Source organism: Gymnoscopelus microlampas, assembly GCF_963454915.1.
Source record: "Gymnoscopelus microlampas genome assembly, chromosome: 23".
Taxonomy (NCBI): domain Eukaryota; kingdom Metazoa; phylum Chordata; class Actinopteri; order Myctophiformes; family Myctophidae; genus Gymnoscopelus; species Gymnoscopelus microlampas.
In genome coordinates this window covers 31,776,448-31,789,566 of record NC_139960.1, presented here as the reverse complement: position 1 = coordinate 31,789,566, position 13,119 = coordinate 31,776,448, and the positions used below count along the sequence as shown (strand labels likewise).

At 40.9% G+C, this 13,119-nt stretch overlaps 1 protein-coding gene across 4 annotated transcripts in view; it reads right to left on the bottom strand.

Moving 5' to 3' along the window:
* Positions 1–330: 330 nt before the first annotated feature.
* abcc9 (ATP-binding cassette, sub-family C (CFTR/MRP), member 9) overlaps positions 331–13,119 on the bottom strand; it is an 84,387-nt gene continuing 71,598 nt past the window's right edge. For 3 of the 4 annotated variants that reach the window (XM_084050050.1, XM_084050051.1, XM_084050052.1), the window contains exons 37-41: positions 10,186–10,294; positions 8,591–8,694; positions 7,760–7,893; positions 7,230–7,292; positions 331–4,234 (exon numbers count right to left, since the gene is read on the bottom strand). In XM_084050050.1, coding sequence (XP_083906176.1) covers positions 4,097–4,234; positions 7,230–7,292; positions 7,760–7,893; positions 8,591–8,694; positions 10,186–10,294 — 548 coding nt within the window. In that variant the 3' untranslated portion in view covers positions 331–4,096. Of the gene's footprint in view, positions 4,235–5,492; positions 6,117–7,229; positions 7,293–7,759; positions 7,894–8,590; positions 8,695–10,185; positions 10,295–13,119 lie in introns of all 4 variants that reach the window. The other variant, XR_014600234.1, reaches the window with a different exon arrangement.

Genomic DNA, 13,119 nt, shown 5'->3' with positions numbered 1-13,119 from the left:
TATCTTCAACTTTGGAGTTTAGCAGGAAAAACAAAAACAAATGCAAATTAAGTATAATATAATATAATAATAATAATAATTATGTTAATTCATATTAATGAATTAATATCCATACAAGTACTCAATTTTCCATTGCATACAGTATAATACTATTTTTAGGGCATGGTCAGCAGGTGGCACCATTTTGCAATGTATAGTATTTTATAAACCAACTCCAGAGATAACTAGCTATAAGAGAAGTGTATCAGAACAGTGCATTCATAGTAAATTAATGTGTCTGAGTTATTTATATTTTTGCTCCATGAATGAAGAAAAAACACATCTTTACTCTAAACCATTTTATTATCATTTCAAGTGTAAAAAAAAGAAGAAAAGAAATAGGCACACTTTGTTTTTGTGTATGGCCTAATACTTGGTTTAGAAATGATGGGCTCCACAGCCTACTACATTATGTACACTTAAGACAAACACAAACTTATAATAAAGTAGTTGCAGAAAAAACAAGCATGTGCTTGTGAAGATAATTATTCAATTCAACTGCATTCTTGGAAGCAAAAAGCGCTGTCTTGATAGGAAAGGAAACTTCAATGGAATCTCATGTTATTTGGCACGACAATGCATACATAGCTTTAACACGTGGATGGGTTAGACAGACAAAATAATGTTGTTTGTAAACTTGTGGCACTATTGATATAAATACAAGGCCATTTCCAGCTCTAATGTGATTATCTAAAGCTACAGTATACCATAAACACTTTGTATGCTGAAATTGTAAGTTCCAGCACTTTTCCTTGCATTGAAGTTATCTCAAACCCGTTCTTTCAGGTGAACATAAAGGGCATTGCATTTCAGTTAAAAGTTTTGTCCACCACCCTCACCCATAACAGGAAGGTTTGTATTAATTAACCACTTGAACCCTATATACTTAGTTGACCAGAGGTCCCGACTTTTTCTCTCTCAGTGTAAAGGGAAAAAAGTGGTGTAGTGCAGAGTCAACACCAAATCTCATTCACCATCTCTCAGACACAAGACAGAAGAATGTGTCCAGTACCCGACACATTTTGTTATGCCCATATGAGAATGAGTTGGAGAAGGTGGAAAAGGCAATACTACCCAGTTTGTAGAGGATATACGCCAATTGATTCTACTTCCTGGGTGATATTGCCTCATTGTGATGTAATGCTCGCATGGGGGTACATAAATATTTGCTTTGGGTTTGCATCTGAGAAAAAAAGTGTCACACAGAAGTATTGCTCTCTTGTTGCAATGTCATCAGACACATGACCTACTACTAGATACACGCATGCACGCGCGCGCGCACGCACGCACGCACACAGGTGCAAAGGTAAACTTAACACTTTGTGTTGATGTATTGTAACCTTGGCCAGGGAACAGGAAACAGATTGAAAATAAAAGTGCACGATGCCACTTCATTCATAAACAATGGAGAACAGAGGAGAGGTTTGAGCTGTAGCAGGTTAACGATGGAGAAGAGAAGAGAATTGTCAAAGTTGAAAGGTTGGAAGGTAAATGATGGATTGAAAGGTGTTGTTATTGTACCAGCATCATTGTAGTTAACAGTGGATAAAAGCAGGTACTGGTGCTAGTCTTGCCGTGTGTATGTGTACAGCAGTGGTTCTCAAAATATTCATGTCAAGCACCCCAAAAATGTATTTGGCCACTTAACCTCATCTGAAAAGATTTTGTGTCAGGGACTCCCATAAGAGATTAATCCCAAAAAAGAGAGCTTTGTGAGCTGTAGATCGGCTATTTTTGAATAGCCCCAAAAAATTTAAATAGGGCTTAAGTGTTTAAACTGTTCCTCATTTTGCTGGGACCCCCTTCACGACCCCTGCAGGAGCCCACTTTGAGAACCAGTGGTGTACAGTATGTACTGTATGACCACTATAGTGTGAATGTGTACACTACAGTATGTATGAACATTATATTCTCCAGGATTTTAGAGTAAAAATAAACCATAAGGTTGATGCCACTGTTGCTTGAGACGAGACAAGCATTTCATGAGACAAGACACTAGCACGGCTCTGGAGAATACAATAAAGCATTCATTGAAAATCCATTTGGCATACGTAGGCTATACAAAGTCTAGAGGCTAGAGTACAAAGTCATTATTAAAAAAAAATAATCTCACTGATATGCAAAATAACTATCCTATATAATACATAGGTACCTACAGTGGGACAGTGGCACCGCTCCCTCGGAGAGATACAGTAGATTCTCTCCAGATATGAAGTATGCATCTTTTCAGAGAAATATCACAGGGGGGACAGGGTAGAATCCTGAATATTGTCTGAACTTTGCCTTGAGCAGCATGCTAATTTAGCTATTTTTGAAAATCTATAGATTTTTAATTTTAAATAATAAATTAAATTGATTAGTTCGATTAACTGTTGCACCCCTAAGCCACTGCACCTCTCCTGATGGGAGCACATGTCTGGTGTCCAACTGTCCCCAAGTATGAATTCAGCAACGCATGACCACAGACAGACAGAGAGCTCGCTGGCGTTTTATCACGCCTGCAACGCCCTACAGTGTTTGCACTAAGTGTAGCCGCCATAGAAACACAATTGACAGAACAGGGTTCACCACAAATGGACGTCGACTGGTCCCAGTCATGTCTGAGCAGGGCACTTTGTATGGTACGTCAAGCATGACTGCCAGTCGGGCCAGACCAGTTCAATTCCTAGTTTGACCATTGGCGTATCGCCATGGAAGTCTACGCGGCCAGTTATGTACATAGATGTATTACCATCTAGTCACTTGCTTGTGGTTGACTTCAATTAAAAGGTCAGTTCTATCCATTTTAATTCTATGGCACGGCATTCTGCATATAAACGTAGAGCATTCAGACCAGGGCCTAAAATAATAGCATTTAAAAGTCTTCACTGTATTTTCTGTGAGAGAAACATTCAGTTATTTCAAAAATGTAAATACAATTCTACACCCTGGTCTGCAGCAAAAAGGTTATTATTGCTTAGATACAAGTGATGAGGAATAATACAATGGATTCATATAGTATATCACTGATAAAATATAACAAACATTGTGTCAAACAACAAAATTAAACGCTTCATGAAATTCTACTCATATAAAAAGATCCTTACAGGACCTAGTTTTTACACCAATTAATCAATCAGTCAGCCAACCCACTCACCAATCAATCAATTCTGCAATACATATAGAGAAAATGATGTCAGTTTAGGATAATATTAAAACCCTATTCAAGTAATGTATCTATTGATTAACACATTGATTGAAATGCTGCCATAAATGTCTGCTGACTGATGTGGCAGTACCTAAGCTATAGGAATCAATCGATTGATCAGTTTATGAACTGAATTGATTGATTCATTGGCAGACTGAATGATAAATTAACAGTTCATCAATATGTGAGCTCTAAGAAAAAGAGTTGATTAACTGATTGATTGAATGAATGAATGAATGAATGAATGAATGAATACATTAATGAATGAATGAAATGTCACTGATCTATGTGTAAACTGATTGACAGGTTGACAGATAATTGATCATCTTTGTTTTAAGGGAGCAATTCACCCATTTTCAACCTATCTTTATGTACTATCTTTATGCCTCACTAATGCATTATAAGATGGTACCATTTCTGTCTACTGTTTACTCCAAGGGGCAAGGACATCATCTGTGGGTGGAACTCTTTTTTAATTTTATATACTGTATTATTGCAGGAAAAATGGCTTCTAATTTCAGCATGCTAACCTTTCTAGGGAGAGAAAGGCTGTAGTTTCCAATAGCTTAGAATCTACACCGAGGATGTCACTGGTCCATGGCCTACCAATGACATGCAGAGTGAGTAAATGGTTCCATCTTATGACGAGCATTAGTGAGGAGCAATTATACGAAGACAATATTGAAAATGGGTGAAGTTCTCCTCTCCAACTTTTAGTTTACAGGACTACCCTGCTCTAATCTGGAGACACACACGACCTAAAATGCTTTTGGACCACCGCCAAATTGCGAGGGAGGACACACACTGGTTTAAACACTGACGAACACGTCCCATCCGCTGACGCGCTGACGGTGAACGTCGTGTCGTCTACTACATGTCGGCTCTGACGAAGGAGGCGAACAGGCCGTCCTCCTGGCTCAGCAGAGTCTCTGGTTTGTCGTATTCCAGAATGTTCCCGCGCTTCATGACGATGACCAGGTCAGCGGTCAGGATGGTGTGGACACGGTGCTGAGGACACAAAGGACACAACACAAGTTACACTCAGGTCATGGAGTCCAAGAAGAACACAAACACATCCACGGAGTCATGCATTTTTTTTGCATGTTTTTTTAACCACTTGAACCCTATAGCATCCTTATTCTGTGGCAAACATTTGGTGAAAATACCCGATCACTGGCTATTTTCAGTGAAGACTCCGGTTGGTGTTGAGGGAAACACTAGTGGGCCTAATATAGAGCCCTGTTGACACCGGTCAACTAAGCACGTAGGGTTTAAGTGGTTATGTCCAAGAAGAACACAAACACATCAAGTCATGCACAAAAACAGGGCAGTTATTCCAAGGGGAAAAAAATAAGACATAATATTTTAGATTATGTTACTATGAGCAATGTGGCTTTAATATAGGTTCGACTACATTTATTTTAGATTACACTATGTGTTGTGTTTATATCTAAAAAGTTAAATTATTTCAGATTAAACTAAAGTAACATTGTAGTCGGACGGATGGCGATATTAGGTAGGTGTGTGTGTGTGTGTGTGTGTGTGTGTGTGTGTGTGTGTGTGTGTGTGTGTGTGTGTGTGTGTGTGTGTGTGTGTGTGTGTGTGTGTGTGGGTGTGTGTGTGTGTGTTTGTTTTGCAATGATCCCTCAAATGTAGCGGAGGCAGGATATTTAGCATTTTAACAGTAAAATGTATCGTCCAAACGACACCAATGCACTGAGACAGTAAACTTCACTGGGAATTTAATAATCATAAATAACTATAGAAAAATGAATCTCAAATAAAACAATTTCTACATTACCCAAAGCATTATGTTCTGTAAAGAAATAAATATAAATATTTCTGTAACAGGCCGCTATCTTATCGGCCGATCAAACGCTCAGGCTCTATCAAAACACAGTGGATGATGAAGTACATCGTACATATCGTCGCTGTCGGGTGGAAACCTTGTATGTCCAAAACCTTTGGTTTTCAGGAAATGTAAAAAAGAACCAATGGATCTACCAAAGGATCCAATGTAGTTATTATTTAGTCGCAAGCCCTTGGTAATACTTTTCAATGGTTATACAAACCCACACAGAGATGTGACACATTGTGAGCTTGTAGACTGGCTATTTTCGCTTCTCTTCCATGACACCCTTTGTATGACAAAGTAGGACATTTACAAACGTAAACAGTTGAAATATGGAGAGAGAAGGTTTTTGCCCGCAAGCGACGACATATGAGCACAGGCAGCATGCAGTAGATGTGGATGTTTCTGCAGTACCAGCTGGGCTGTCAGTGGCAGTGAGGCCTCCGCAGACCCAGACCCAAACTCACACCCTGACCCACACCTCCAGAACCAAGCGAGAGAGAATAAGAAAGAGAGAGGGAGGGAGAGAGAGAGAGATAGAAAGAGAGAGGGAGAGAGAAGAGGAGAGTGAGAAAGACACAGACACAGAGAAAGAGAGGGAGAGTGAGAAAGACAGAGAGAGAGAAAGGGAAAGAGAGAGGAAGAGTGAGAAAGACAGAGAGCGAGAGAGGGAGAGTGAGAAAGACAGAGAGAGAGGGAGAGTGAGAAAGACAGAGAGAGAGGGTGAGTGAGAAAGACAGAGAGAGAGAAAGGGAGATGGAGTGGGAAAGAAAGAGAGATCAGGAGAGATGCAAGTAAAGACAGGAGAAAGTTGGACCAAAGCGCAAAAGCTGGAGCGGAGCTGCTGTGAGCCAGAACGGTCCGGTCCGGTGGGTCCGGTCCGGTGAGTCCGGTCCGGGTCTACATGTGAGTCCTCACTAGCACACTAAAGAGGCTGTCCTCCTGGGCCAGCAGGTTGGAACTGGAGTCACACTCCACCAAGATCCCAGAGGAGAACACCAGCACCTGCTCTGCCTCCAGGATGGAGGACACCAGGTGCTGCATGGACGCAGCACGCACACACACAGAGACAGAGACAGATGGACAGACACACAGAGGGGAGGGAAAAAGAATAAAGAAGAAGAAGAAGAAGAAGAAGAAGAAGAAGAAGAAGAAGAAGAAGAAGAAGAAGAAAAACAAGACAGATGGAGGGATGCAGGGAAAGGGAAGGATGCAGAAGTGAAGAAAATGGGGGAGTCCGAAAGAACAGAAAGAGAGGGATAAAATCAAAATCAAATAAATAGAATGGACAAACCAAACAGAAGACGAGACAGAACCACAGAGAGAGAGAGATACAGAGGAGAAAAGGAGGGAAAGGAGGGAAGATACAGTAAGTGATGGAAGCGCGCAGGAAGATCAAGTCTGCATTAATAGAATAAATGCATTTGGAAAGTTCAAAACACATAGCACTGTAAACACCTGAGTGTAAATTTAACCTGTAAGGAATGGTCCATTTCTCTTTTCAACACTCTGAGAGTTGAATTCACACTCAGGACTTTGCAGTGTAGCAATGGAAAATATGTTTGCAGGAAAATACAAGGGGAGGACGCTTTTAAGGCATAGAGGAGTTTTGTGAGAAAGAACACTCTCTCTCTCTCTCTCTCTCTCTCTCTCTCTCTCTCTCTCTCTCTCTCTCTCTCTCTCTCTCTCTCTCTCTCCAATGATAGATGCAGAAAACCAGCGTCAAGCCAAGAATAGGTGTAATACTGCATCTTTTTAAAGCCACCAGAAATTTGAACAAAACACCTTTTTAGGCAGTTTCACTGATGTTCAAATTCAAACACTGACTACAATGCAGGAGCCCATTCGTTTTCAAGTATCTTCAAACTGTCTGAGGAAATATATTTTTGACAATATTTATTTTACCTTTTTATGCCAATTCCCATTTTCCCCCACAGCCACACTCATGTATTCCCTGTCACTGCTCACCCCTACAGTTGGTCATGTGGGCAGTTTAACTGCTGACAAGGTTAATATGAATATTACCCGTCTGATCTCCCCTGTATTTAATTCATTACAATTGTACAGAAGAGGGAAAAAAATGCTGTCACTGTCACAGTTACTGGGAGATTCACCCCCAGTTTCCACTTAAGACCAAATATGAGGACTTACTGCAATAGTAACGACTGTTCTGTCAGCAAACGCTGTCATCACCACCTTCTGTAAGATGTTCTCCTGTAAGGAAACAAAGACCAAACACAATGAACAGAACTGTGGAGTATGTGGAGACCACAGCAAAGTGGTCCAGGACAGTTTGTTTATGACATGGACACCTGACACAAAGGTTCACCAAAGGTCATGTTATATTAAGGCTCTTTTTGACTACAAAGGGTAGACCCATAAGTTCTGTGATGGTTTTTTTTGTTCATATTATTATATCGTCTCTGTCGGGTGGAAACCTCATATGTCCAAAACAGTTACTTTTCAGGATTCAAATTCAAAAGTATCCAAAAGTAGCAGATCGACAAGCTTGAGACGCGGCGTGTGCGAGAATGTTGATCTGCTACTTTCGGATACTTTTGTGTGATGCTGTATCAAGATCAAGTAGGGCGTTAATTTAAGTTTAAATATGGAGATAAGAGGTTTGTGCCCGACAGGGCACGCACGCACGCACTCACGCACGCACGCACGCACTCACTCACCGTAGCCATGTCTATAGAAGCAGTGGCCTCATCCATGATCAGGATGCTGCTCTTCCTGACGAAGGCTCTGGCCAGACAGAACAGCTGCCTCTGACCAACGCTGAAGTTCTCCCCGCCCTCTGTCACCACCGCGTCTGAACACACACACACACACACACACACACACACACACACACACACACATGATATTGTATGTATTTTCAAAATTAAATGAATTTACCATTTTAGGCCAGAGGTAGATCTTTACTAACCACTTGAACGCCAGCATCCCTATCCTGGGGGGAACATTTGCCAGAAATTGATCTACAAGCTTAAAGCTACACCACTTATAGCTACACCACTATGTACAGGGAGCGAAACCAGTGATAATCTGATTACCAGACAGCGTCTTTACCAGTGTTAATTTCGTCGACTAAAACTATGACGAAAAATGTTCGTTGACTAGATTTTTCGCTGAAAAAAAACAATATAAAAACCAAGCTATGATGAAAAACTATGACTAAATGACAATTCACAATTTTGTCAACAAATAAAAACGAGACAAACATGTCTGAGAGGGATTTTCGGCACACAGTTAAGTATAAATCAGGCATTACGACACCATCAAGGCCCGCCAACATACTGTACATTTGTGTCGACTAAATCAACTGCACATTTAGTCGACAAAAATCTTTCGATAATTAGTAACTTAACTAAATTATGACATTTTATTCAAAAGACTATGACTGATTTTTTTATAAATTGCTGTCAAAATTAACACTACTCTCTATATCTATGCTATGGCTACCCAAAGTCTATTGTATTCTGTGCAGTGTAGTGCCTGCGACATACCAAGACCCCCAGGCAGAGCCTTGACCATGTTCTTCAGCTGAGCGATCTCTAGCGCCTCCCACAGTCTGTCGTCTGTACACGTCCTCTCTGGATCCAGATTAAACCTGCAACGCAGTCAGCGTGAGTGAGTGAGTGAGTGAGAGAGAGAGAGAGAGTTCAAATGTTACACAGCTATGTTTACTCATTCTAGTAGGGCTATATCATAAAATGTTCAGAGAGAGAGAGGGGGGAGGTCTGGTGGGACACATACGATACAATCAGAGAGGGATCGTTTCCTCTGCTCCCGAGACGGTTCTCACTGCATGATAACACTCATTGCTCTCCTGTACTGGGTCTCTTCTACTCTACTCTACTCTATTCCAGTATTTCTCAAACTCTATTCTATTCCAGTAGTTCTGTAACATTTTCATGGCAGTGACCCAAGTATTCGGCTATGGACCCCCATATAAAAAATATTATATTATTATGTTATATTCTATTCTACACAGTGCTCCAGTCTCCCTTCTGCTTTACTGTAACTGTTTATTGAGAAATAATGTTTTTATTTTTTTTGTACGTTTAAATCAGTTGATGAACTTGTATGTTGAGTGAGTCTGAAACAGGTTCTGTCAACCATTCTGTCAACTTCAATTTAACGCTTTCTCTGTGATTCTCATTCTGTCAGACTCTCTCTCTCTCTCTCTCTCTCTCTCTCTCTCTCTCTCTCTCTCTCTCTCTCTCTCTCTCTCTCTCTCTCTCTCTCTCTCTCTCTCTCTCTCTCTCTCTCTCTCTCTCTCTCTCTCTCTCTAGCGTCTTGAGAAGTGAATTTGTCCAAACAAACAAACTGCACATGCACACTTTGTCTTTCATAATAAACACACAGTTACTTTATGGTTCCGAACTCCAAACAGACTCGGGGCTGTGTGTGTGTGTGTGTGTGTGTGTGTGTGTGTGTGTGTGTGTGTGTGTGTGTGTGTGTGTGTGTGTGTGTGTGTGTGTGTGTGTGTGTGTGAGTGTGAGTGTGAGTGTGAGAGAGTGAGAGAGAGAGAGAGAGAGAGATAAAGACAGGGGGAGGGAGATTGGGGGGGAGAGAGAGAGCGAGAGAGCGAGAGCGAGAGAGAGAGACAGAGAGAGAGAGAGAGAGAAAGTGATGTCCTAGGAGTGACCTCTCTCAGTGACGTTTGTAGAGGAGACAGCACGGTGTCCCGCTGGTTTTTACACCGTCAACTTCCCAGCTGGGAGTTGATCTGGTGTCTTCCAGTGTCAAGTCATTTGAGTCCAAAGCCCTTTTTTATTTCTTACAGTGAATTAACTCCCAACATTTTCTGGATCCAGGTCCACTTGAACACCTCAAAAGGGTTCAAACATGCTATTGTCAGAGCATGTTTATTTTAATGATCAATCAATCGATTGTGTTCCAGCTCATTGGAATTAACCTAGTATACTCAAAAGTACCACAAAAAAATATCTTACGTTTTTATAATGTTTTTATTTTGCTATATTATCATCAAAATCTCAGTGTTTTCCAATTATTTGGGGGCTCTCTTGCAATATCTTCATGGCCCATCGGGAATCACTGATTTAACAGATATGATGCTGTGTGTGTGTGTGCGTACCGTATGGTTCCACTGAACAGCACAGGATCTTGCAGGATGATGGAGAGTCGAGACCTGAGGGTCTGCAAAGGCATCTTACAGATGTCTATCCCATCTATGATGATCTTCCCTGCGCACACACACACACGCGCGCGCGCACGCACACACACACACACACACACACACACACACACACACACACACACACACACACAATTGTCGCTGTAGGCAGAAAACCTTTTTCCCTGAATGATTGCATTATTTTATACTTAGTCGGAGAACAGTGTCACACAAAAGTAGCAGAAATAGCTGATCTACAAGCTCACAAAACGTCCTGTTGCAATCACAACATTAATATGAATCCAACATATCAATAGAAAATATAATGTGTAACCAAACAAGCAAACAAAAACATTCATTTACCCACTGGCAGAAACCTGGCAGAAACGTAATGGTTGCGAACAGCTATTTTCGGCTAATGTGCGCCTAATTGCGCATAATGTTAGTGCAATATGATGACATGCCCAGAATAGGGACAGTAGGTTTCATGTGGTTTACAGTTTATTTAGACTGTGTTAAAGTGTTTTTTCCAAACTGAACATGACATCATCCTATCATATCTGGTGTGTGAACGTCCAGAGCCGTGCTCCATATTTGGGTCATGTATCATAAGGTCATCTTGTTACAGAGTGTTATCTTAACACTTTAGCTAGATTCTGTTCCTTTTCTGTTTCCTGTCTTTATAAGGACAGCCTTGCCAAAACAAATGTCTCTGAATTTACTGATAGTAGAACGTCCCCACAGCTGTACTGTGAGCTTGCGTGTGTGCTTAAGTGTGCGTGCGCACGTGTGTGTGTGTGTGTGTGTGTGTGTGTGTGTGTGTGTGTGTGTGTGTGTGTGTGTGTGTGTGTGTGTGTGTGTGTGTGTGTGTGTGTGTGTGTGTGTGAAAGAATTCGTAATCTTGGCTGAATATTCTAGCACGTAAACAATGATATAACAATTACAACTGGGCTATCAGTGTTCAGACACACTGTCGATTCCAAGTAAAGACATACGTTCACCATCTTAGTTTTTTTGTCTTTATTTTTTTGTCAAGTTCAACTTCATGATCATGTCTGAAGATATTTAGCCAAAGTGCTAGTGATGACAAGAGAAAAACATTAGGCGAAAGATTCAAACACTTAGCTTGCCTTTTGATTTAAAAAAAGGAAACTAAGATACATTAGAAAGCCATTAGTCTGACTCCTACATGAACCCATTATAGCCCCTTAACGCATTCAATCCAGGAACGCATCTGTGTCAATTTAGATTTCTTTGCCTATTCAAAGATAGCAGATATACTGTACAAGCTCATACGCTATGTCCAGGAGTGCCGCAGAATACTTTGACAATATTTGGAATTGATCAATATCAATTCAGTTTAACCACTTATACTTAGTAAAACAGACCTGAGTTGCAACTGTACTATGATCTACACCAAATCTCTTTGCCAAAAATAGCGGATCTACAAGCTCAATCTGCTATTTCTGGTGAATGTTCCCCCCAGAATGGGATTCAAGTGGTTAAACGTCAAGTATAAAGTTATTTTCAATCTGTCGGATATTCTCTCATCTTAGGGGGGGGGGTGAATTCACATATTTATGTATCATAATATGACATACATGTATGGTGATATAAAGTAACTATGTCATTCAGGGGTACAGTGGATAATTGACTTGAGACAAAAAAATTGCCCTAGATACTTAGTTGATTGGAACCTCCAAAGATCTCTTCTACTAAATGGTGGATGACAGAGGGTTATGATGGCAAACAATGTTTTGAGCTTTGTTTATGTTTCTTAGCCACTCGTATTTTAGACTTTGTCATACGATTGTGTTGCATGGGCGATCTACACGCTCACAATGAATTGTGAGCTTGTAGATGGGCTATTTCACTTAATTTGATTTGTTTGGATGTCCTTAAAATTTTCACAGACAATGACATACCCATAGGGATGTCAGGTTAAAAGTGGTCAAAAGACCATTAGATGGTACTGAACTCCATCCCTGCTGAAGAGGGCAACAAAGTCCATGTCTACGCTGATTTAAAAAGGTGGTTGTGTGTTATGGTTTGTGGAGGGTGCAACGAGACACAGACAGTGGTAAGCAGACCTCATGTGTGGAGTAAATCATTGAGGTTTTGGGTGATTAAACCGTTGATGTTGACACCTCAAGATAAGCAAGGTAGTGGAACAACTCACAAGAGTAATTATGAGACATAAACAGTTCAGAGACAGAGCCAGAGAGAGAGAGAGAGAGAGAGAGAGAGAGAGAGAGAGAGAGAGAGAGAGAGAAGAGAGAGAGAGAGAGAAAGAGAGAGAGATAGAGAGAGAGAGAGAGAGAGAGTACTTAAATCCTGCAATCCTGTTTTTAGTATTACTAGATCTTCGGGCCGCTATGCGGCCCTCACGCCTACGTCGCACCGCCGTTCCGATCTGATATCCATATATGGAGATCTCTGTGTCTGTCAGTCCTTATAATATTAATATAGGATAGGATTGGGAAGTAGGAAAGCTGATTCTGAACAGAAGGCTGGTGGGATATGTAAGCATGTCTAAAACTGTTATATTTTTGTCAATCTCATGCACAATATTTGTCCCACAATGCATGTAAGTGAGTGTAACACCTGAGATCGGAACCCAGGTCTCCCGCAATGCAAACCAAGCATCTGGAATATCGCCCCTTGGCCAGAAGAGATAATAAGCTTATGGGCTTCAGACAGTGCTACTCTGCTACATGGGTACTAAACCATGTTGGTTAAAGCAGTGGTTCTCAAAGTAGGGTTTGGGGACCACCAGGGGTCCTTGGGGATCCCCAGCTACATTTGTTCATAATACCATCACAATCAATTTTACCACTTTAATCCTATAAGACATCGGCCATTTAAAAATAGCCGATCTACAAGCTCACATCGCAA